At 34.6% G+C, this 23536-nt stretch overlaps 1 protein-coding gene across 2 annotated transcripts in view; it reads right to left on the bottom strand.

Annotated features, from left to right (window-relative positions):
* Window positions 1–5037: 5037 nt before the first annotated feature.
* LOC115211617 (histone-lysine N-methyltransferase set9) overlaps window positions 5038–23536 on the bottom strand; it is a 39541-nt gene continuing 21042 nt past the window's right edge. The window contains exons 7-10 of one of the 2 annotated variants that reach the window (XM_036502955.1): window positions 16273–16409; window positions 14859–15022; window positions 10462–11724; window positions 5038–5328 (exon numbers count right to left, since the gene is read on the bottom strand). In XM_036502955.1, the coding sequence (XP_036358848.1) occupies window positions 5246–5328; window positions 10462–11724; window positions 14859–15022; window positions 16273–16409 (1647 nt within the window). In that variant the 3' untranslated portion in view covers window positions 5038–5245. Of the gene's footprint in view, window positions 11725–14858; window positions 15023–16272; window positions 16410–23536 lie in introns of both variants that reach the window. The other variant, XM_029780227.2, reaches the window with a different exon arrangement.

Genomic DNA, 23536 nt, shown 5'->3' with positions numbered 1-23536 from the left:
GAAGATGCACCAAAAGTGTAATTGCTAGAATAAGAATAGGGTGGAGAAAATTCAGAGAGCTTTTACCTCTGTTGGTAACCAAAGGTCTCTCTCTCTCTCTCTCTCTCTCTCTGAGTGAAAGGATGATTGTATGATGCGTGTATACGAACAACACTGCTACATAGTATTGAGATGTGGGCTCTGAATAAAGGCTAGAAAGGAATGAAGCTAGTATGCTCCACTACACGTGCAATGTCAGTGTACAAATCCAACAGAATGCTGGTGTATTGAGAGAAAAGTTGGGCATAAGAGGAAGTAGATACAGTGTGCAAAAGAGATGACTGCACTGGTTTGGTCATGTGATGCATATGGATGTAGACAGAAGTGCCCAATCACTTAAAGTAGATGGAACTTGTGGAGAAGGGAAACCCAGGAAAACATGAAATGAAGTATTGAGGGCCAGTCTCAAGACACTGAATGTTATGAAGGAGATGACAAAAGGTCGAACTATCTGGTGCTATACTCAAAAAGACCCATCCATCACAGCAGAATTGATGCCAGTACTGGTGTCACTTAAAAACCACTCAGTACACACTGTAAAGTGGTTGGTGTTAAGAAGGGCATCCGGCTGTAGTAACTGTGCCAGAACAGACAATGGAGTCTGGAGCAGCCCCTGGCCTTACTCACTCTGGTCAAACCAGCCAACCCATGCCAGCATGGAACATGCATGTTGAATGATGATGATGATATATATATATGATAGATACATAAGACTATATCAACTAATGTATCTATTCTGATTTTAAGATGGTAAGAGAAATTTAGCTTCTATTTTAAACAAGTTTAGTAATTGATTATATACAAAGCTCCTTCGTTGGCTGAAATGAATACGTGTCTACCAATGACTGAAACTGACTCAGAAATTTGGATCGTGAGGGACTTTCTATCAATAGTCAAAATTTTAGTTTATTTTATTTATTTTGCTGTTTTAATGTTTACACATGTGAATATTCTCATTTCTTTACTTCTCTATTGTTATGAGCTGGGGTGAGGTGGTAGTGACATAACTCAGTATTAAGCTACTAGACCTCTCCAGCTTAATTCTATTCTTAGGAACTACTAAAATGACACAAATTTATTTCTAAATCAAACTTGTTTGATTCACCTTGGAATGAATGGTGAAAACATTTAGATCTAAACAAATGCAAATTATTGAATACCTATGTAAAATTATTGTGGAGGCGCAATGGCCCAGTGGTTAGAGCGGCAGACTCTTGGTTTCAATTCCCAGACCGGGCGTTGTGTGTTTATTGAGCGAAAACACCTAAAAACTCCATGAGGCTCAGGCAGGAGGTGGGGGAGTGACGACCTCTGTTGTACTCTTTCGCCAGAACTTTATCTTCCTGTTTCTTGAGTAACGCTGCGATGGACTGGCGTCCTGTCCAGCTGGGGGGAACACATACTCCACAGAAACCGGGAAACTGGGACCATGAGCTTGGCTAGGCTTGAAAAGGGCGACGTTTTTACATTATGTAAAATTATTAAATAGCTGGCAGACATTTATGAAGCACTTTAAAAAAAATTTTTTACATAGTGAGGGATCATATATATAAATGTTGAGCAAAAGAATCCTGGTATAAACGGAAACATACACTTAAGCAAATTTAGAAACAGTGGATATGCCGTTCTTTAATTACATAATAGGTGTACAAGTGGTTAAAAAATTTACTTCACAACCATGGGTTCACTAAGGCTTTGTGAATGAAATTTGGAAGCAGAAACTGTGAAAGCCTGTCATGTCATGTATATATATATATATAAAGACAGCAAGCTGGCAGAATTGTGAGCATGCCAATCAAAGTGTTTAGTGGCATTTCATCCTTCATTGTTCTGAATTCAAATTCTGTCGAGGTTGACTTTGCCTTTCATCCTTTCGGGGTCAATAAAATAAGTACCAGTTGAGTATTGGGGTCAATGTAATTGACTTACATCCTCCCTCGAACACACTGGCCCTGTGCCAAAATTTGAAAACAAGGTGGTGGGATGGTAGAATCATTAGCACATTGGGCAAAATGCTAAATGACATTTCATGTCTGTACATTCTGACTTCAAACTTTGCCATTCATCTTTGATAAAATAAGTACCAGTTGAGCACTGGGGTCGATGTAATCAATCTACACCTCCCCAAAACTGTTGGACTTGTGTGAAAATTTCAAATCTATCTATCTATATATAAAATGCATGTAGCATAGCCAAATGGCTAAGAAGTTTGGTTTGCAATCATGGAGTTCCAGGTTTGATCTTACTGTGGAATCTTGGGCAAGTGTCATTTACTATGGTCACTGGTTGACACAAACCTGAAATTATGTGGAAGCTCACTGGATAGATTGATTGTAATCCAGCCTTGTCACATTGATTCTGAATGTGTCTGGAATATTCAGCTACTTACAGTATAATGTGCAGGTGATCAAACAACTGAATATTCTCTGTAGAACCCAACAAAGATTCATTCACTTATCTAGTATATATATAGATCACAGTATGTGTGTGTGTATAATGACTAATGCATACATTTTACAATTCTCAACCGATGTTCACCAAACTTTACGCATCCATTACGTTATGTCCCAAGGATAGCCATGCACTATAACATTTTGCCCTGAGCTCCTGCATAAATGGACAGTTTTATTTTTATTTATGTAGGGTTTTCCATACTTTTTATAAAAGTGAAAGGATTTTATTTATTTCCAGTCTACCTATATAACTCACAGTATGTGTGTATGACTAACACATACATTTCCACAATTCTCAACTGATTTTCGATAAACTTTACACGCACATTACTTATGTCCCAATGGTGGTCATATACTGTAACATTTTGCCCAGAGCTCATATGTAATTGGATGTAAATGGACATAGTTTTTTGTATGTAGGGTCTTCCATACCTTTTAATTATTTAAGTTGTTTGGTCTTAATTTTTTTCACCAACTGAACTGCCTAGAAGGTTTATGAGTAGCATGGCAATCTATGTTTCCAATTAACCTTGAAATGGAAAATGAAATTGAAGGCTGGTTATTGTGGAGGTTGATGCTCTTTAATGATCATAGAGCATATAAGTTTGCAAGCGATGCAAAGTAGAGCTGCTGAAGTGAAAGGATTTTGTCTATTTAATTCTGCAGTCCACCTACAATGGTGATTCAATTGACTAGAACTGTATGCAATGAATATCCAATACCAAACTATCTTAATCTACATATTTAAACTGCATTAAACTTTTGCAAGCTTACCTTTACCTATTCTGAGTTACTTGAAAGTTGATGTTACCTTCCCTCTTCTCTATTTGTTGATACCTTTGTTTCACTTTAAGGATGCTTATTTACCCATCCATTATATTTCAACTTTTGTCTGTTGTTTCAAATACATTTTAGCATTGTTTTTCAAGCCCTTTTTAAACAATCACATGATTAATCCTAGAGAAGCATCCTTTAAATAAGAGTTTTGCTTCCACTAGTGAAAGCTACACATCTTTCAGAAAGCTCCATACAATTTAACTTGATGCAGCATTCGATGTTTATGCACAAGCTATGTGAATAAAGGAGGTTGTGTTTGCTTATCCCTCCGAAAAAAATAGCTCCCTTTGCTGTTGAATAAAATTAACTCACACAGGGGAAGTTTCAATGTCTTCTTTACATCATTTGTGGCTGTTTCTGACAAGAAATTGCGCTTTCATGTAAAACAACTATATTTTGTAGTCATTATCCGTAATCTACTCCCAAAACACTTCAGCAGCTCTACTTTGCATCGCTTGCAAACTTATAAGCTCTATGATCATTAAAGAGCATCAACCTCCACAATAACCAGCCTTCAATTTCATTTTCCATTTCAAGGTTAATTGGAAACGTAGATTGCCATGCTACTCATAAACCTTCTAGGCAGTTCAGTTGGTGAAAAAAATTAAGACCAAACAACTTAAACCATCCAAAGGACGGGTGCGTTTGCTAGTGTGTATATTAGAAAAAATATGCAAGCTTGCTTACTTGTGTGTTCTTGTAATTTATTCATAAGGGGAGGCAACTCTTCAACTTCGATGAAATAAGTACCAGGTTAAATTGATTAAAATCCTTGAAGGCAGATTGAAACCAATAAAATGAACTTTAAGGAATAAATACCACCATCAGTCGCTTTTTTTTCTTACTGTAGGTAATATTTAAAATCTTTCTATATGTCAAATGTATCCAAACTCAGTCATCTTTCATTCTACATAATGGCTTGACATTATTTCCCTCTAAAACAATCACTTTACATGTCAAGCAATTACGGATTTAGTGCTGGCACAGGAAAATTTACTGTACTGATAGAATCAGAAATGTTCTCCAGCAAGAATCGCCCAGTATGTAAACTTAGATTCTGCCTCACTATATTTCAAGATTGACATGAAGGAGAGTTGGCTGCTATCCAAACAAGCTGAGTGATTGCATAACACTCCCTTGTTGGGCAAAATCATGATCATTAAACAATGTCTCCAGGGTAACACTGATGTTCTTCCTTAAGAAGTTAATGCAATGGAATTAGCTTGAGTGACCATGCAGAGGTTCTGTCATAGTGTTATATATATATATATTCAGGGGTTCATATTGTAGATATTCAATACAACTAAAATTAAGTAAACGTTAGAGAGGTGGGCCTGTGTCAATCAATTACTTTTAATGGTAGCCTTAAAGCTGAAAGGAATTTACTAAACATACAGTGATGGCACAATTCTATAATTCTGAGAGGAGGAATTTATATTATGTAGCGTTTACATTAGATGGACTGGTGTCCACAAGACATCTTGATGGCTAGAGATTACAACTAAAACAGTGAAAGCAACAAACAAGATGAGGACACCAGTCCAACTAATGTAAATTGTAAACATTATAAAGTGATGGGTTGTATCCCTCTAAAGTTAATATTACCATTTAGTGAACTAAAAACCTGTTAAGCACAGGACTTCACAAAAAAAAAAAACAAAAAAAAAACACTATTTCAGTTAAAGTTTAGAATGAAAACAAAGAAAACTGTTATAGAAAATCCTTTTTTTTCTTACTTTATTGCAAATATTATATACAATTCCATGTACAGCTTTAGTCACCTTGTAAACAGATGGAAGGGGGTAGAAAAAAGAACAAAAATGAGACCCCCATGTAAATAGAATAAATGAAATGTCAGTACATGCTGTCTTAACACTGGTTATAGCCGGAGAGCCTAGCAAAGAAAGAACATTTTTCTAACTTAAGTTTAATTGGTACAATGAAGAAATCTTGTTAGATTTAGCACCAGCTAAGTAGTTCAGAGCTTGATGTATAATATATATATTTTGAATCCTAACAAAAACAAATTATATCCTTAAGAATGGTGGGGAAAGTTTCTTTTATTTTGGAATTTACAGAGTAAAAGTTAACATTTAATTATGTTAAATAAATAAGGTATCCACTGAAATTAAATTTAAACAGTCACTGAGTTATGAAGACACCAAGTAGACAGATCAATAAATTTCATTGAAAAATCTGTTAAATATTTTAGTAGGGATTGTTGTTGGAGATATAACAATATGCTACATCCAATAAACATGAAATAAGAAATGTAGAAGCAAAACCCAAGAAACATGACATTATAAAATCTTTCAAACAACTAAATTGAAGATAGAGACAAACAACTCCACTACAGTAGTTCCAATAAATATGCCAAGAAAAAATTTGTCTCATTTCAAACTAGCAGTTATTGAAAGTGTGGGTCTTTCACTGACCTACTGGTTTAAATACATCAATATATTTCATTCTATTCCAATCAATTTATAAAATGATGGACACAGCTCTGTATGTTAAATAAATATTAACTTGACATCAGAAACTAAAAAAATAAATTAAAAAAAAAATTTGTAAAAAGAAAATGTAGATGGATGCAAGTAAGAGAACCATAAGTTGAATATTAATTCAACTAAGACAACAAAATTAAGACAAGAAAGAAAAGTTTGTATTATAAAGTACTCACTACAAAGATCTAATCTAACAGAAAAATTGATTAAAAGCAAGTTTTGTAAATTTATCAATTCCTTTGGGATAATAGTTGTCATTAAAGAAAATTCTCCAAGATCTTCAGAAACCCGAATAAGGTCACCATCAGCTAATGTCCTGCATACTGAAGTTAAGATAAGGAGACTGGTTTTACCATGCCTTGGAATTTCCTAAGAAATCCCTTTATTCACAGCATTATATATGTAAGCAATCAATTCAAATATCTTTAGAATTTCTATCTAAAGTAGTGTTTATTGAGACATTACTAAGACAGATACACAAAAACGAGTTTCCATACCATTTTCCACATATGTTGTTATTAGTTTAATATACAAACTTAGCTAGCTTACAGCCTAGACAATAAGATGAGACAAATATTTAACAAATTTGAAACAGCAACAAATACATGCCATGGTTATGCAGCAAGCTTTGTGGTTACTAAATAAAGCATTTGAAATTGACCACAATATCAAAACCTTAATTGATTGACAATTTTCTGTTTGTGTCAGTGTATAAGAATACTTTGTGAAGTTAAAATTTGATGGGTAAGAGAGAGAGAGAAAAAAAGGAAACAGTATTATCAACAAATATCAGCAAAATATTTGTTCCAAGCATTCAAAACAATGACAATTTAAAATGTTTAGGAAAATAAATTAATGAAAGGATTTCCCAATAATAACAGTGCAACCATCAAGTTAGCATTCATAATACAGTAAATTTACTGGCTGCATCAAAGTTAAACTGGAAGATTTCCAGACTTGGAAGGTTTAATGATCCATTTTTCCCAATAAGAGACAAGGAATTTTCAATATGAAATACACTGCATAAGACTATATGGTCAAACCAATTATCTCTTTGAATTATCATAGACTATTTAAAAATCTAAAAATTACCTGAAACTTACTGAACAAGTGGTCACTTTCAGTTTTGCCAAAGACATTTTGTTTTTTTAAGTAATGACATACAAAAATAAACTATTCATGTTCTCTAAAGCTTCAGAAATTAGATAACAGAAATGAAAAAGTAAAACTATGATAGAATCAACTTTAAGACTCTAAAGCAGGCAATTATATGGGCATACAGATATGTGTGTGAGAGGGTAGGTGGGGTAACAAGTGACTAATTTAACCAATTTAAGATGCTTTACAAACTATAAAATTATCTCAAGATCAAGATGGAAAAATATAAGTTAGGGACTGCAATGAGTTTAAGGGAAAACTATGGTACTGATATGAAATAGGAACTGGGTTAAAAGTTGAAATGTTTACACAGCAGGAAAAAAAAAAAGGAAAGGTAAGATTAATTGCATTTCATCATAAATTTGTTCAGATCTAAAATAGAGATACTAACAAGAACAAATTGCCAAGATTAGTTAAGGTTAACCTTGGTCAACTCTCAAATTCCACTTTGTCTTAAGGCATTCCTCTGAAAACGATTTAAAAAGAGGAGGAGGAAAATTATTCAACAGCTGAATGATCTGCAATCACTTTACTATAATGTGAAATAAAGTTGATTATCTTTTAGAGAAACTTAACAGAGACTAAAATGTTGCTGATTTTAGAAATATTACCAAACAGTAGTTAACAATGTAAAAAGATTTTGAAAGAAGAAAAAAAACATTCTAATAGCAGAGTTCTATTACATTTATAAAAAAAATATTTCATCAACTTTAAAAAAAAAAGGCCATACCCTAGAATCACAAAATAAACTTAGTTTAAGCATTAAAAAAAAAACAAAAAAAAAAACTAAATTTTAATTGTTAAGTACATTAATCAATGAAATATTAATAAACAAATTTCATAGTGAAATGCAATCTTTATACAAAGATTCTTTCCAGATGATCAGCACTGTTTAAAAACTGAATGAAAAACATGGAAAAAATATTTGTTTTAACTAAGATGTAATAAGACATTGATAAAATAAAATAAAAAAAAAAACAATTCAATTTAAAAAGTGACATTTAAATTAGTAATAAATTCTATAAATTGAGGTCAATAATTCCATTATATATATGTATATATATATATACATACATACAGTAATATTAACTTGCTCCCATTTGTAACTAGAATAAACCCAGAAAAAGAAAAATGGATTTTTATGTGAGTTTTCTGCCCTTTGTTTTCCCACACTGAGTGGGGGAGGGGGGGAATATATATATATATATATATATTTTTTAAATGGAAGATATTCAGTGGAGGGGTTTTTAAATACAAGTTAGCATAAACTAAACAGCCATATCATTCAGCAACGATAAAATCAGGTTATAGCAAGAGACTCTAAATATCTTCACAGCAAATACTGAGTTCAGTAACAATTTTTGTTAGAAATCTCTTGACTCTGAAATTAATTTTATCGACTCTCCTGAGCTGAAGTAGCAAAATAAAGCACATTACTAATGAGTCAAATTGTAGAAACACGGCAATAAAAGAACAGCTTAAATTTACTTCCTATGAAATAATAGCTACTGACATTTCATATATTTTATGCTATTGAGAAAGAAAGAAAAAAAAGAGAGATAGAGAGAGACCCTCATGTAGGCAAGAGGAAATTAAAATGTGATGATGTCTCCTTTAATATTCCAAGTAGCTCAGCAAATAAAGGTTACAGTGTCAGAAAGAATGGCTAACAGTTGGTTTAAAGTAAGGTGCTACATTGATCTTACACGAAGCCATAACTGAGTGGCATTAGAACCAAACAATTAAGGCCAGCAGATAACTAGAATACACAATACAGGACAACCAAAAGACCAGCACAGCAACACAAATTTACAGAGACAACTTGCTTCAATATTATTTCTTCTCGATATTACTTTCTTTGCTTATGAAGCTGAGACACATACCTAGTTAACAGGGTTTGGAGCTTATATTTTTATTGGTAACATCCTTAAATAAAATATTTTTTTCTTTCTTCCAAAATTCAGTAGCTCTAATGAAACAATTTGTTTATTCTGCTATACTACCAGGTGGGATGTGGAGCTCAAATGCACAATCTCGTAATTTTAACCGTAACTTTTTTGGTGTTGTTTGGATTGGCCGGCACGACTGGTAGTGATAATCAAGGTTTGACTTGGTTTGTTTTTGAGTTGCCAGATAGGAATGTTCAGTATGTTTTGAAATGTTACTGCTGCTGCTGCTACTGTTTCTGTGATGGCGTCTGTGTTTGTGTGAGGAAGATGAAGAGGAGGACCTATCACAATGTGCTTCCCGAGGTGCGGAAGATGATGATGATGATGATGATGACGACGAAGATGATGATGTGGATGAGGACGAGGATGATGATAATGATGATGAGGATGATGATGAATCCTCTAGATCGAAGAGGACACAGTTTGATTGATTGGAAGATAGGTGTTCCTCCAGGATTGGGTCTCGACGCATGCGGATAGTCAATTTAGGAATCTTATATTGTGATTCAGTTTCCAGGCTGCTATCATATCGCGTATGGCAACGAGGCAGTGAATGCTTGCGTTTTGTATTAGTCAATTTGTGGTGTTTGCTCCCTGCAGCTGCTATAGGACTGCTTTTTTTACACTGTTGGTTGAACATTTTTCGAGTTATTTCAGGGAAGCTAGATTTTATACTAGGGTCACGAATGCGCAGTTTCAAACTTCCTGGTGTGTTAAGAAGAGTGTATGATGTTGGGCTGGTTTCAGAGAACTTATCTAATAAATTTACACATACTTTAGGTACTGACTGATTTATCAAATCAAATTTTGTTGTTTGCACAGGTGATGGTAGGACATCAGATTGAGGGGAAGGCACAAGGCCAGAAGGCTTCTCAGAAAACTGAGATGCTTCTATCTTAGAAGTCCTCTGCAAACCAGCACTAACATCAGCTGCTGCATGAATAGAATTAAGATGAGGTGGAGTAGACTGAATCTTAGATTGCAGAAATGAATGCTTAAAAACTTCATCAGACTGAGAATGCTTTTGAGAGCTAGGAGCACTATGGGTCTTATGACAAGGGGTAGACAGAAGGATTTTGTTGCTTAGAGAATTAGATGTTTTTTCACTAAACTGGGAAGACAACTTAGCTGTTTGAGGAGACTTGGCTATGTTTTCAGAAGTGTAATAAAGGAAAGGATTATCTTCTCTTTTAATTTTTGGAACGGAGATACTCTCTGTATTAGTGGGGCTACTAGGAAATAAAGTATCTGTGTGTGAGATTTTAGGTGGAAAACATTCAACTTTGATCTTAGAAAGAAGTGGAGGAAAAGAAGGTATGACATTTTGTTCTGAATCTCCTTGGGGAGACAATACTTCTGATTTTATATTTTTGGGTGATGCAAGTTCCATTTTGATGCTCTTTGGGAAAAAAATAGGGTCCGTTTCAAGAGGCATGTTTTCTGTATCTGTGGATTTTGTTCTTTTTGAGGGAGAGTCTAGTATATCAGACAGAAACTCACCATTCATCTTTGAACTAGTTTCATCATCATGACCATCAGAGGAATTTTGATCAAATGGTTTTTGCCGCAGTCGAGGACTTGACCTGACAGTAGTATTATTTTTTAGAGAAATAGGATGTTTGCTTTTGTTTATAAAAGGTTTCTTATCTTGATTGTAGATTGCTGTACTATCCATAGACACATCACTGACCTGCAGGTTGGCCATGGAGTGTGTTGAAGCTGCAATCTCACTGTCAGTCAATGACTTCCAGCAGTCATTCTTACTGTTGATGGTCAGCTGATTGGGTCGCAAACAATCAGATTGTCCTCCCAACTTTTCAGCAGTATCTCCATTAGTCAGGCATGAAATTTTGGAGGGGGTTTCTAGTTTTTGAGAATTTTCATTGGTGGTTGGGTAAAAATCTTTTTGACATATATTTTTAGCAGGAACTAATGGTGAAATTTCTGACTCTATAGCTGTCTTTAATTCTATTTTAGTATTGTCTTCTCCATTGAGAACTAATGCTGAGAGTGTTTGGCCCTGTTTTGTTTCCTGCTTCAGTGTTTCTGATGGTAATGCAAGTGATGGTGGAACTAACTCAATTTCTGGATTTTCCCTTTGGGCGCCTTTACAATCAAGTTGATAATTGTCTTGATTGAACTGAGAATTCCCATTTGTTAGGCTGCCATTGTTGCAACTATCACTGACAGTATCTGCTGCATCTAATTTAGAAGGATTCTTGCTTTTATTAAGATGTAGAACAGCTGACTGGCTGTCTGATTTGAAAGCTTCAGTCTTTGCTTGTTCATTGCTAAGTTCAGATGCAGATGGAACAATAGCAGTCGAAGAAAAGGTTTCTTTTGTCTGTTGTGAGGAACTCACAGACAGCTCAGCTGGTACTTCATCAGCAATAGAAATATCAGGAATGCGAGCAGTACCATCAGATGGTGTTGCTTTCATTTCTTCTGAAGATGCAGCAGCTGTACCAACTTCAGTACACCCATTCTTGTGGACTGATTTATTTGGGCTTTGTCTGGCTCGTTTTCTTCTAGCATTCCTTTGGTCTCTGTGCATAATGGAAGCTACAGCTAAGCTATTTTTAGCTTCACTCAAATTAACTGACCGACTGCCATTGATTGAGACTGGTAACTGACGCTCCAGCACCACTTTAGGTTCAGGCAAGTTGATACCCTGAGAAAGGAGAATCTCAGCATCATAGCGTGTAATACCTCGTTTCTTCAACTCTGCAGACTTCAAGAGGTGTCCATTTTTTTTCAGATTTGTGGAACGGAAATCCCAATTTTCTGTAAAAGATTAAGAGAAAAATGCACATTACATATAGAAATCATTAACTAAAATGAAAAGAGTTAGAAAAAAATACAAAGCTAACCATGTGAAAATATCTGGGACATTGAAGAGCTGCAGAAAGAAGCTTTGGAAATATTAATTCTGTAAAATTGAAAAGAATATTGTTATAGAAACTATTTAAAGATACATTTTGATAAAGGCTACTCAGATACTATTTAATATTCTAAAACATTAAGTCAGGATGCTCTTTCACATGTTCAGTTGGCTGAATCATATATTTTAATCATTCACTTAAGATTTACTTGACTGGTATACTAAATGGTAATTAAAGATTTTAATACTAACTATATTGTAAAATATGATTCTGAAATGGGTTTTTTAAATTTGTCAAATGTATAAATATCTTAATCATTTTGATTCTGATTTTAAAAATATATTCTTGCAGAAGTTATTTATCCATTTTATGAAAGATAATTGTATAGAGAGAACACACTATATTCCTTAGCTAATAGGATTTGAGACTTGTATCACTAAAGGTCAATAATCATCATAATGGAAGTGAAAAAAAAAAACAAAAACATATCTGAATAATTATGATTTTGTATCATGACCTGGAGGAGGAGCTGACAATCTTGTTGACAGGCAGGTTAAATAGTTAATTTAAATAGAAATTTTGTAGTTTTCAGTATCCAGATCAAATCATCAAATACTAACAAAAATCCACAAGAATCCATCTTTAGTTTCCATGACGCAAGTGGAGAGAAACCGAGATGCCAATTTATTTCAGTTATTTATTCCTGACATTGGATCTGAAAACACAGCACTGTTAGCCAACAAAATATTCACAACAATTTCAGAGAGCAGCTGCCTACAGTTATGAATTATAAAATTCATGTTACCTATTTAGGTAGACTCAGATGTATAGAGATAAACATCTTGACTTGATATCTTATTATTCAAGACAAGTACAAACTTAAATTTTAACTAGTTTGTCCAGTACCTTATTGATTTGGTCACTCTTGCTCTCTAAAGAAGAGGTAGCCTAAATCATACCAGATTCATTAAAATAATTGTTTATTATAATCCTACTATCATTTTCTCACAAATCAATGAATTAAACTGAATTATTTCAAGAAAATAATAATTTCAATAGGCTAAGTTATAAATTGAAACAAAAAGTTGTTATTTTAATGTAAAAATGTTATATAAGAATATATTTCATAGGTGATTATAGAGGAAGAAATATATAAACATTATAGTAAGGGATAATTTTAAAATAACAACTTAGACTATACAGGTTACATTGGATTTAAAACATGATCAGTCACTTGAGGGTAAATAATTAAAAATAAAGGATTATCACGTATAATTTCCTAACATAAAAAAAAGACAAAAAGCTCACAAATGCTATTTTGAGAAGCAATCATCAAGGTAGAGTGATAATTAGAGGCCTGAATAAGCAGAGGCAGCAAGCAATAAATTCACATCACAATATGAATAAATAAGCAAAGGGGAAAAATTTTTACAATGCAACTGATAACAGCACAGCAATTTTAAAATTTAACTAAGAGGACGCAGCACAATAGAGGGAATAGGGTCAAAATTCTTATACAGATTATAATGCATTTACATTTACTATTAATACTTGTTAATGTAATGCTAGAGTACAGTAAAAAAAAAAAAGACCATTTATAGAGCACTTTTGGTAAATCATTACATCCTTACCTGCTTATGTACTTAATGACTACAATAGCATGCAGAATGTTTTGAAGTCCACTGAATAAACTTGAAATAACCAGAAATGAACTATTAAGATTTTTTTCTAATCCTAATAGTTCATTTAACAAAATGTAAATCATTTCACCATATAATACCACAATTACACTTTTCAAATACTTTTACAGATTTAAATACAAATTGGCCATCTTTGGTTTCAGTCAATCAAGATTTTAAAAATAGCCAAGCTATTCTTAAATAACAAATCTGTTTATAAACATTCAACTAGGATTAATTCTTGTTATATTTGTTGAGCATCAATAAAATGAAGATAAATATTGCTGTTGCTTTTAATACATAAGTTAAACAAATAAAAAGGTATGTGGTAATAGGAAAAGAGAAGTAAAACAAAAGAAGCCTCCTGCAATCCAAATGAAACATAGCATTCAGGCATCACATTCTAATAAATAAAAAACATTGTCACCAAAAATATGAACAATAGATGCCTATTTCACAAAAGTTTGACAATCCGCTGAAACGTGGAAATTAGGCATTTTATGAATAAAACAATGCCGGACATATTTTTTTCCCTTGCCTTAAAAAAATACATTAATTGAAATTAAATAGATAAGAAAAAAAACCCAGTTACTTATATAGTGGAAGAAAAGATATAAGGGAGAGAGTAGGAGTTAAAACATTCATAAATTCTCAAGGAAAGAGAAGCTTAGTTAGCATTAGAAATACTTCAGTTCCTAATGGGAAAATTGCTCTGCTTAAGGTCTGCTGATAAAGTTGTTAGATTCTGTTGCAGTTGAAGGATATTAAGAAACCAAACTAAAACTGAAATTCTGTTTCTTGAAAGATTCCCTAACCTTCTACGCTTCAGCAGCTTGTGAAAAAGGTCAATTTACGAATAGCTACTATTTTTTGCATAATAAATATTTCTTTTTAAATTGTAAAATGATAATTTTGAAATGATTTTTCTCTAGTCCATAATAGAAAATTTAAAGAGAATATTACATGTTTGTTTGCAATGTTTAATCTGTCTTTAAAGGCTCCAGCTCCAAATGGGGTGGCTTCTTACAAAAACTCTCCAGAATGGCAAGCCCACCGGCAGCATCGTGTGAAAAGAAGAAAAATAATTTAGTTACTTCAAAATGTCTAATATTTTGGTAGGGACATGAAGAGAAGCATGGAGAAAGTGAAAACGTCTAAGAGTAAATTGGAAATTCTTTGGACCAAGATATTCATTTGGGTAAAGAGCAAGTATTTTCCCTTAGGAAGGCCATAAAACCTTATACTGACACTAATTTTGAAAGATGTGCAGGAAATCTTCAGTAGGATTGAAACATATCCGGGCACACATTTTTCACTCACAAAAGACCAAAATGAGAAAAATATTTAGAATACCTACCATTTCCAGATATATAGGCCTCATTCACCCTAATTGACATTTTTGACTGAAGTGCCTGGTTTTTCATTCTATTTATCCGATCATTAGTATCCCGAAATTTGTAACCTTGGTCCAGTTCAGGGCTTCCAGGTGGATCTTTTACTTGAAAAGCACCTTTTTTACGCCTGTAAGATAAAAATTCACGTTTATGGCAATGGTTAAAGAAAATAGAAACGAGGTAATCAGGAGCACTTATAAAGTGGCTGAAGCCGCTAGAAATAGTAGCTAAAATCCCTCAAATCACATCAACATCTTAAGTAATGAAAGGGTATATTGAACAATGTAGTCCTAAATACTTCTAAAATTATAGGATAGTCATGACTGGAATGCCTGCTAAACCAGGGCCAACTTGGATAGTAAGCATTGTCACTAGGCCATGAACCAATTAGTAAGCTTAGTAAAATACAGTAACCAAACCTTCCTTACAAAACTGAAAGTACATTCCTTTTGAATATTTAAGGTAACAAGACCAATATACAGTTTTGTCAGCTAACAAATTAGCATATGATTCCCAGTAAGAAATAGTCTTTTGACAACTGAGTTATTTGAAACTGTTTTCTTACTTTCTTCAGTCATTAAGTTCATTACAATTTCTAAGTTGGCTTTCGACTGTAGCAGTAGTTCAACAATGTATGATATAGCACTCCTCCATGAACAAGTATGACATTCTTATTTAACAACTACTAAAACTTCATTTTATCTCTCTGTATTGTAAATAGTTTCTTCTTCAACCTCTCAGTGCTGCCTGTGTATTATCAGATGCATTTATTAGAACTTAGCTTTGCTACTTTTGTTTATTCAAGCTTGATCTGAAGATGCAGAAACTGTACCAACTTCAGTGCACCTATTCTTGTGGACTGATTTATTTAGTACCACTTTCACATTTTTTCATTTCATTTAATGAAAGTGTATCCAAATCATTTCTCCACAAGTATATCCTGAATTTTCTGGATATACACTGCAGTGATTTGGAACATATTTTTGGCATAAAACAAAAGCAAGGAGCTGGTTTTATCTGCTGTTTAGCTTTCTTCAAGAACCTTATGAAAAGGTCTTTTAGTCATACATACTATATTATTCAGACATACAGAATATACTGCTATTCTCTGATTATACATTTGATCCAGCCACAACACCAGTTAGAGGGCTTCCCTCAACATTATAAGAGTCCTGTATATTTACAATCATAAAATCATTTAAAACCAAAGAACTGGATCATGTGGCACCAACATTAAAAATACCGAGAAAGTATTTAACATGCATTAAAATAAAATATGAATGTAATAATTTAAAGAAATAGAATATTAACTATAGTTCAATACAGAACATTTTTTTTTTGGCTTGTATTTGAAAAATCTCAAAATTATTTACTTACCTCTCACATGTAACACATTCACATAAGCAGTTTTTATCACCAAAGAAATCTTCTCCATAATAACATGTTATTTCTTCATTAGATTCAATATCCCTGAGTACTTCAACACAGGCAGTATCCCGACCAGTAGACACAAACTGTTGACATAAATTTTCTTAATCTTAACAAAGCAATTCTTGAAGATGTTGATAAAAAAACTTTTAATTATATTTATATGATTTCAGCAAGTCAGTTTTAAAACTTTTTCAAAATAACAATCTGCATATTCTAAACAGTTTTATAATTATTTTTTCTTTTAGCTATGTTAATCCTTGATATAATTAATATGTTAATCTGTATATTCTAGACTTTCTAAGATATATATCATAACATTAACAAACAACATTACCCAGTTATACAGGCAATCACACTTCCACACTAAATCCCTTCCAGTCTGTCTTAAAAATAATCTACACTGACCAATTTTAGCCATCATGTAGTTGAATGCATTGATAGCTGCATGAAGTGGATAAATATATAACTTGCTCAGTTTCTTATGTTTGTTACACTAATACAATTAGCAAATCCCACTTGCTGGTTGGCCTACTATTGTTGGTATGATTTTGATCATTGCTTCCATTATTAACAATTCAACCACTTTTTTGGAGCCTAACTGTTATAGATTTGAAATACCAAAGAAACATGATCATATTTTATGTATAACTGTTTCAAGTTTCCTTTTGAATTAATTATGATATAAACCTAACTTACTACAGAGATTTGTTCACATTCACTTAACAAAACAATGAAAATGATATTGTGTGAAATTATTGATTAGTTTTTTTCTCTGCAGTTCCAGAACATATATATATATGTAATTCCAAGAGAGTTAGAGGTTGTGAATCCACCAACTAAGGGATAATATCTACCCAATATACTGCTGGCAGAATACCCAATTAATACACAAGTGTTTTTTCATTGCATGGCAATACTACTGAATGTAATAAAAGGGTGAGTGTAAAAAGTTTTTTTACCCTTAATTTATACAGCAATAAGAAAGTGGAGGGGATCAAGAGGTAGTATTCATCAACTTTTAGACATGATATTATGTCTAATTATTTATTAAAAAAAAAAACAATTATAACAATATACATACATGTATAACATTATGCTTTACATATATAATGTAGAGCATAGAAAGTAGGATAGTATCTTACAGCTGTTTCCAGCCAATAGGCCATAGCACCCCACTCTACTTCCATCTCTTCAGTGAACAAGTATTTGGTAGATGGGAGATAAGATTAAGGTACTTGGGTGTGTCTCTGGGCTTCATCAGAGAGTTTAGAAAGTTTATAAGGTTAGGTTATAAATATAAATACATACATATATACACACTTTTACAAAGGAATTTATTATCATTATTATTAGGTGTATTATAATATTCTTATTAGATAAAGTATAAACAGAGGAAGGGGAGTTATCAAAAGAGAAATAATATTTGAATTTAAAAAATCAATATATCTTAAGATTATTGTAGTTATGTAGGAATGAAAAGGTATATAAATGAGGTATTACATACACACACATATATATTTATGTACAAACATACCCATAGGTACATGCATATTACAGGTGTTGAGAAGCGAAGATTATTGCAGTAGTTCATATTTTTCTTTTTAAATAATTGTAATAATTATATACAAACATACAATATGTTTTCTATTGAGGGCTTTAGACAAAGGTCCACAATAAGTGGGTTAGAGTTTATATTAATACCTGTGATATTAGTTGGTACTAAAATAAATTTCTGGGTATTAATCAAGCTACTTTATTATTTTCAGTTATTTTTTTGTTTATCGAGTAGCTGAAATCCTGCGAGAAGTGTGTGTGTGTGTGGGTGGGTGGCTATGGTCAGTCCCGTAATCTAATTGGTCATCGATTGTTTTGAAAGGCCATGACAAACTCTAATCCACTTATTGTGGACCTTTGTCTAAAGCCCTCAATAGAAAACATATCGCATGCTTATATGAATATATATGTTTGTGTATAATTACTACAATTACATAAAAGAAAAATACGAACTACTGCAATAATCCTCCCTTCACAACACATGTAATATGTATGTAGCAATGGGTATGTTTGTATGAAAATATATATATGTATTCCTCATTTATATACCTTTTCATTCCTACATAACTACAATAATCTTAAGATATATTGATTTTTAAAATTATTATTTCTCTTTGGATGACTTTCTCCTTCCTCTGTTTATACCCATGCTAGCATGGAAAGCGGACGTTAAACGATGATGATGATGATGATATATATATATGTATATAGTGTATATATCATCATCATCGTCTAACGTCCATTTTCCATGCTAGCATGGGTTGGATGGTTCGACCAGGGTCTGGGAAGCCAGGAGGCTGCACCAGGCTCCAGTCTGATCTAGCAGTGTTTCTACAGCTGGATGCTCTTCCTAACACCAACCACACCATGAGTGCAGTGGATGCTTTTTATGTGCCACTGGCACAGGTGCCAGGGGAAGCTGGTAGCAGCCATGATCAGTTGGTGCTTTTTACGTGCCACCAGCACAGAAGCCAGTCAAGGCGGCGCTGGCATCGGCCACGTTCGGATGGTGCTTTTTACCAGCACAGATATTACAACTACTATTTCCATCTGCTTTTTTTTTTGATGTTGATGTACTTGACTCAATAGGTCTCCTCACATAATATATAAATATATATGTAATATATATTTTGTAATCATATACATAATCATATCAAGGGCTTGGCTTGTGCCTCACCACCCACTGAAAAATAGATGTCAAAAGACACTATTGTCACCATAAATTCTCAGAGACACGATCTTGTTTGCGGTTAACCAAAGTTTGTAATTCATTTTCTTTCTTCTACTAGCCTATATGTAGTGTTTTCTCCAAGAATTTATGGTGGCTATAGTGTCTTTTGATGTCTATATTTCAGTGGATGGTGAGTCGCCAGCCAGGACCTTGTTATAATTATGAATATAATTATAAAATATTAATATTAATTTACCTACAAGGTTTTATTTCCTTGCTGACCAGTTGATAAAAATCATTTATGATTTTTACCCTTTATTATTATCATACATAATATATATATATATATATACACACACACACACACAAAATATATATATATATATACATAAACACATAATATATATATATATTTACACATATATACATACATAATCAAGCCCTATTCAAAGCACTCATGGAACTTCACCACAGCCAATGATATAGAGGATTCAGAAGTACAGGTGCCAAAATATGCCATGCTGCGAACTGACAGAAGGGAAAGGAGTCATAGTGGAGTTGCTGTATACATCCATGATGAACTCACACCCCAGGTCTTACTGTCATACTGAAATTCAGTATGTGACACTCTAATTGTATACATAAGACAACACAATATAGTCATATGCAATACATATTGCCTACTGGATGCTCCAAATCACATAGGCAAGTTTGAACACCACGTGAGCATATTTCTTATGGGTGATTTCAACTTTCCCAATGTCAAGTGGCCCAAAGGCCTCATGCTTTCAGGAATGACTCATTGCAAACAAGCACGGGTGGAGTCCCTGCTCAACCTCACCAATGCCCTATTCATGGAGCAAGTTGTACTCAGACCAACTAGGGCAAATGACATTTTGGATCTTCGCTTCACGAACAATATGGACATTGTTCATGATGTGAGAGTGACACCGAAATTAGTCTCAGATCACAACATAATAGAGCTGTCTATGTTTGGGCTGAAAGTAGCCAGAAAATACAAGAAGCACCCGAAATCTCTCCAATCTGAACTTCCACAAAGCAGACTGGAAATCGATCCTCAGACAGGGCTGGCCAAAATGTCTCTCCAGACCAGACATTTGTATGAAACCAGAATATTTCAGGTCTGTCGTGCAGACCATATGCCAGAAATATGTCCCAGAGCACAAGGCCAAATCAAATAGGAACAGAGATTCCAAGGGAGAAAAAGATCCTCTTGAGACAACGGACAAAGGTTTCAAATCGACTCAACCAACATCCCAAAAGTAGCGAAAGGTCCTGCCTAAAAACAACACTGATGGAGATTGAAAAAAGCCTGCAACAATCCTATCTGAGGGAGAGAGCAAACAAAGAAGCCTGGGTTATAAAAAACATCAAGTCAAACTCAAAAGCCTTCTTTCATTACACAAAAGAAACAGCCTCAGTACGTTGCAAGATAGGACCCCTCTTATAAAAGGATGACTCCCTCACATATAGTCCACCCAGGATCAGTGAGGTACTGAATGACCAATTCAAACATGTCTATACCACCTTGTTGGAACACAGACAAATGAATGAACCAGTGGACTTCTTTGCCGCCTCACCTATAACCAGCGAGGTAGTTATGATGGAATACATTGACATTAGCAAAGAAGATATACTACTAGCCATAGATGAAGTGGACACAAACTCAACTGCTGGGATGATGGTTTCCCAGCAATCCTCCTCAAATCGTGTAAGCATGCCCTGGCAAAACCCCTCCAGATTCTCTTCCAGAGCTTTCCTGCAAATGGCAGACTGCCAAGCAAGCTGAAAGAAGGAATAATATGCCCAATCCACAAAGGGGAAAGCAGAACAGATGCCAGAAACTACAGGCCTATCTCTCTGACTTCACACATCAGCAAAGTCATGGAACAGATAGTCAGTGGGAAACATTAATCGCATTTCTTGAAGAAAATAACTTGCTGAGTGATACCTAGCATGGCTTTCAACAAGGTAGGAGCTGCCTGACCCAGCTCTTACAACATTATGACTGGGTGTTGAGGTAGTTACTCAACTCAAATGTGGATGTAATATACCTTGATTTTGCAAAAGCTTTTGACAAAGTGGATCATGGTATGATATGCCACAAACTACGTGATCTCGGCATAGTTGGAAAACTTGGAGAGTGGTTACATGACTTTCTGAAAGATAGAAGTCAGGTAGTAGTAGCCAATGGAGCCAACTCTATGAAAACACAAACAGTGAGCGGTGTTCCACAGGGTACTGTCTTGGGACCACTGCTTTTCATAGTGACCCTCTCAGATATGCCTTCAAATGCATGGATAGCCACCCTTACTAGCTAAGCAAACAATACGAAAGTCTCACAGAAAATACAGAGCCTCAGTGATGTTGCACATCTGCGGGAGGAGTTGAACTCAATTTACAGATGGGCTGAATATAATAATATGAATTTTAATGCTGAAAAATTCCAAGCCCTGTGCTACCAGCGCCCAAAACTGAATATGAAATTTACAGGGTACACTGGTCCACAGGGAATTACAATCCCAGAGCCTAAATCAGTGAGGGACCTGGGTATTGACATGAGTGATGATACTTCTTTCCAAGCGCACATTACCAGGATGGCGACAAAATGCAGACGACTGGCTGGATGGATCCTAAGAACATTCAGAACCAAAGATAAGGAAACGATGATGGTCCTATGGAGGACATTCGTCCTCAGCCGCCTGGATTACTGCTCCCAGCTATGGTCACCCAACAGTGTAAAATCAACAGTGGACCTTGAAGCAATCCAGCGAAGCTTCACAAAGAAGATTGTCTCTTTGCAACAGCTCAGCTACTAGGAAAGGCTGAAACAGTTAAGACTCTACTCCTTGGAGTGAAGGCAGGAGAGAAGTGCAGTAATATACATCTGGAAGATCCTGGAAGGAATTGTGCCAAATTTTAGCATTGAAAGCTACACTAATGCCGGAACGGGTCGACAGTGCCATCGCACTTCAGAGCCAGTTACTGCAACAGCCTGGCTTTCAGGGGCCCACAGCTTTTTAATATTCTCCCAAAGAGTTTGAGGAACTTGCACAAAGTAGATGTAGGCGTTTTTAAATCAAGGCTGGACCTCTTCCTGTCGAGAGTCCCAGACGAACCTACCTCATGGCAAGAGGTGCAAATAAGGGTAGCTACATCAAATTCCATCCTACATCAAGTTCCACATATTAGAGAAGGATCTCAGTTATAACAGTGTAGCACCAGGCTCCAATCTGATCTGGCAGAGTTTCTACAGCTGGATGCCCCTCCTAACGCCAACCACTCCGAGAGTGTAGTGGGTGCTTTTACATGCCACCAGCCAGAGGGCCAGTAAGGCGGAACTGGCAATGGCCACGCTCAAGTGGTGTTTTTTACGTGCCACCTGCACAGGAGCCAGTCCAGTGGCACTCGCAATGACCTCACTCGAGTATTTTTCATGTGCCAATAAGGCGACGCCAGTAACAATCACGTTTGTATGGTGCTTTTTATGTGCATGGCATGGAAGCTAGTCAGCTGTTCTGGTAGCAATCACGCGCAGATGGTACATATATATAAATACACACACACACATATATATACATATATACACACACACACACACACATACATAATATATGTGTGCATGTATGTATGTATATATGTGAGATAATAGTTTCAGTATTGATAGTCTGAAAGTATCTCACTTCACAATAGAGAGATGTTATTGTTTCATTTTTGATATGTAATACTGAAATAGTGTAAGAGATAAGAGATTGCTTTGGGCTCGCATTAGGCAAGAAGCTGAAAATTTTTTTAGCACATGACACAGCATGAACCCTAAGTAAAGCATGTGTAAAATTTGAATGAATCAGTTGAGTAGTTCTCAAGTTTTAAGGATTCACACAGACAGACAGATACACATTCTCATCTTTATATATATATATATACAGTGGTTGGACAAAATAATGGAAACACCTAGCATCAGAAATATCTATAAAACTGTCAAAAGCTTGTTTATTTTTAAGGTTTTTGATTTATTATTAGTGTTGCTTAATATGTTTTGCTAAAATTGCTTTCTTTTTTCAGATAATGTCAGAAAAAGGTAATTAAAATGACAGATCTATCGGACTTTCAAAGAGGTCAAATTGTAAGTGCTCGTATGGCAGGCGCTAGCGCAAGGAAAACAGCCGAAATGTTAGGTGTATCAAGAAGTACTGTCTCGAAAGTAATGACAGCCTTTGAGAAAGAGGGAAAACCTTCTCATTGAAACAAAACTCCAGAAGAAAACCAAAACTTTCAGAAAGGGACCATTGGACTCTTACGCGAATTGTTATAAAGGATCACAAAAGTACACCTCCCAAAATTACTGCAGAGCTTAATGACCACAAGAACCCAGTTTCCACAAAAACTGTTTGCCAGGAGCTGCACAAAGCTTTCACAAAGATTTCACGGGAGAGCTGCAATCAGAAAACCACTACTTTCAAA

The sequence above is a fragment of the Octopus sinensis genome, linkage group LG5 (assembly GCF_006345805.1).
Source record: "Octopus sinensis linkage group LG5, ASM634580v1, whole genome shotgun sequence".
NCBI lineage: Eukaryota > Metazoa > Mollusca > Cephalopoda > Octopoda > Octopodidae > Octopus > Octopus sinensis.
Note: the sequence above shows the minus strand (reverse complement) of the source record. Positions and strands in the feature narration are given on the sequence as shown.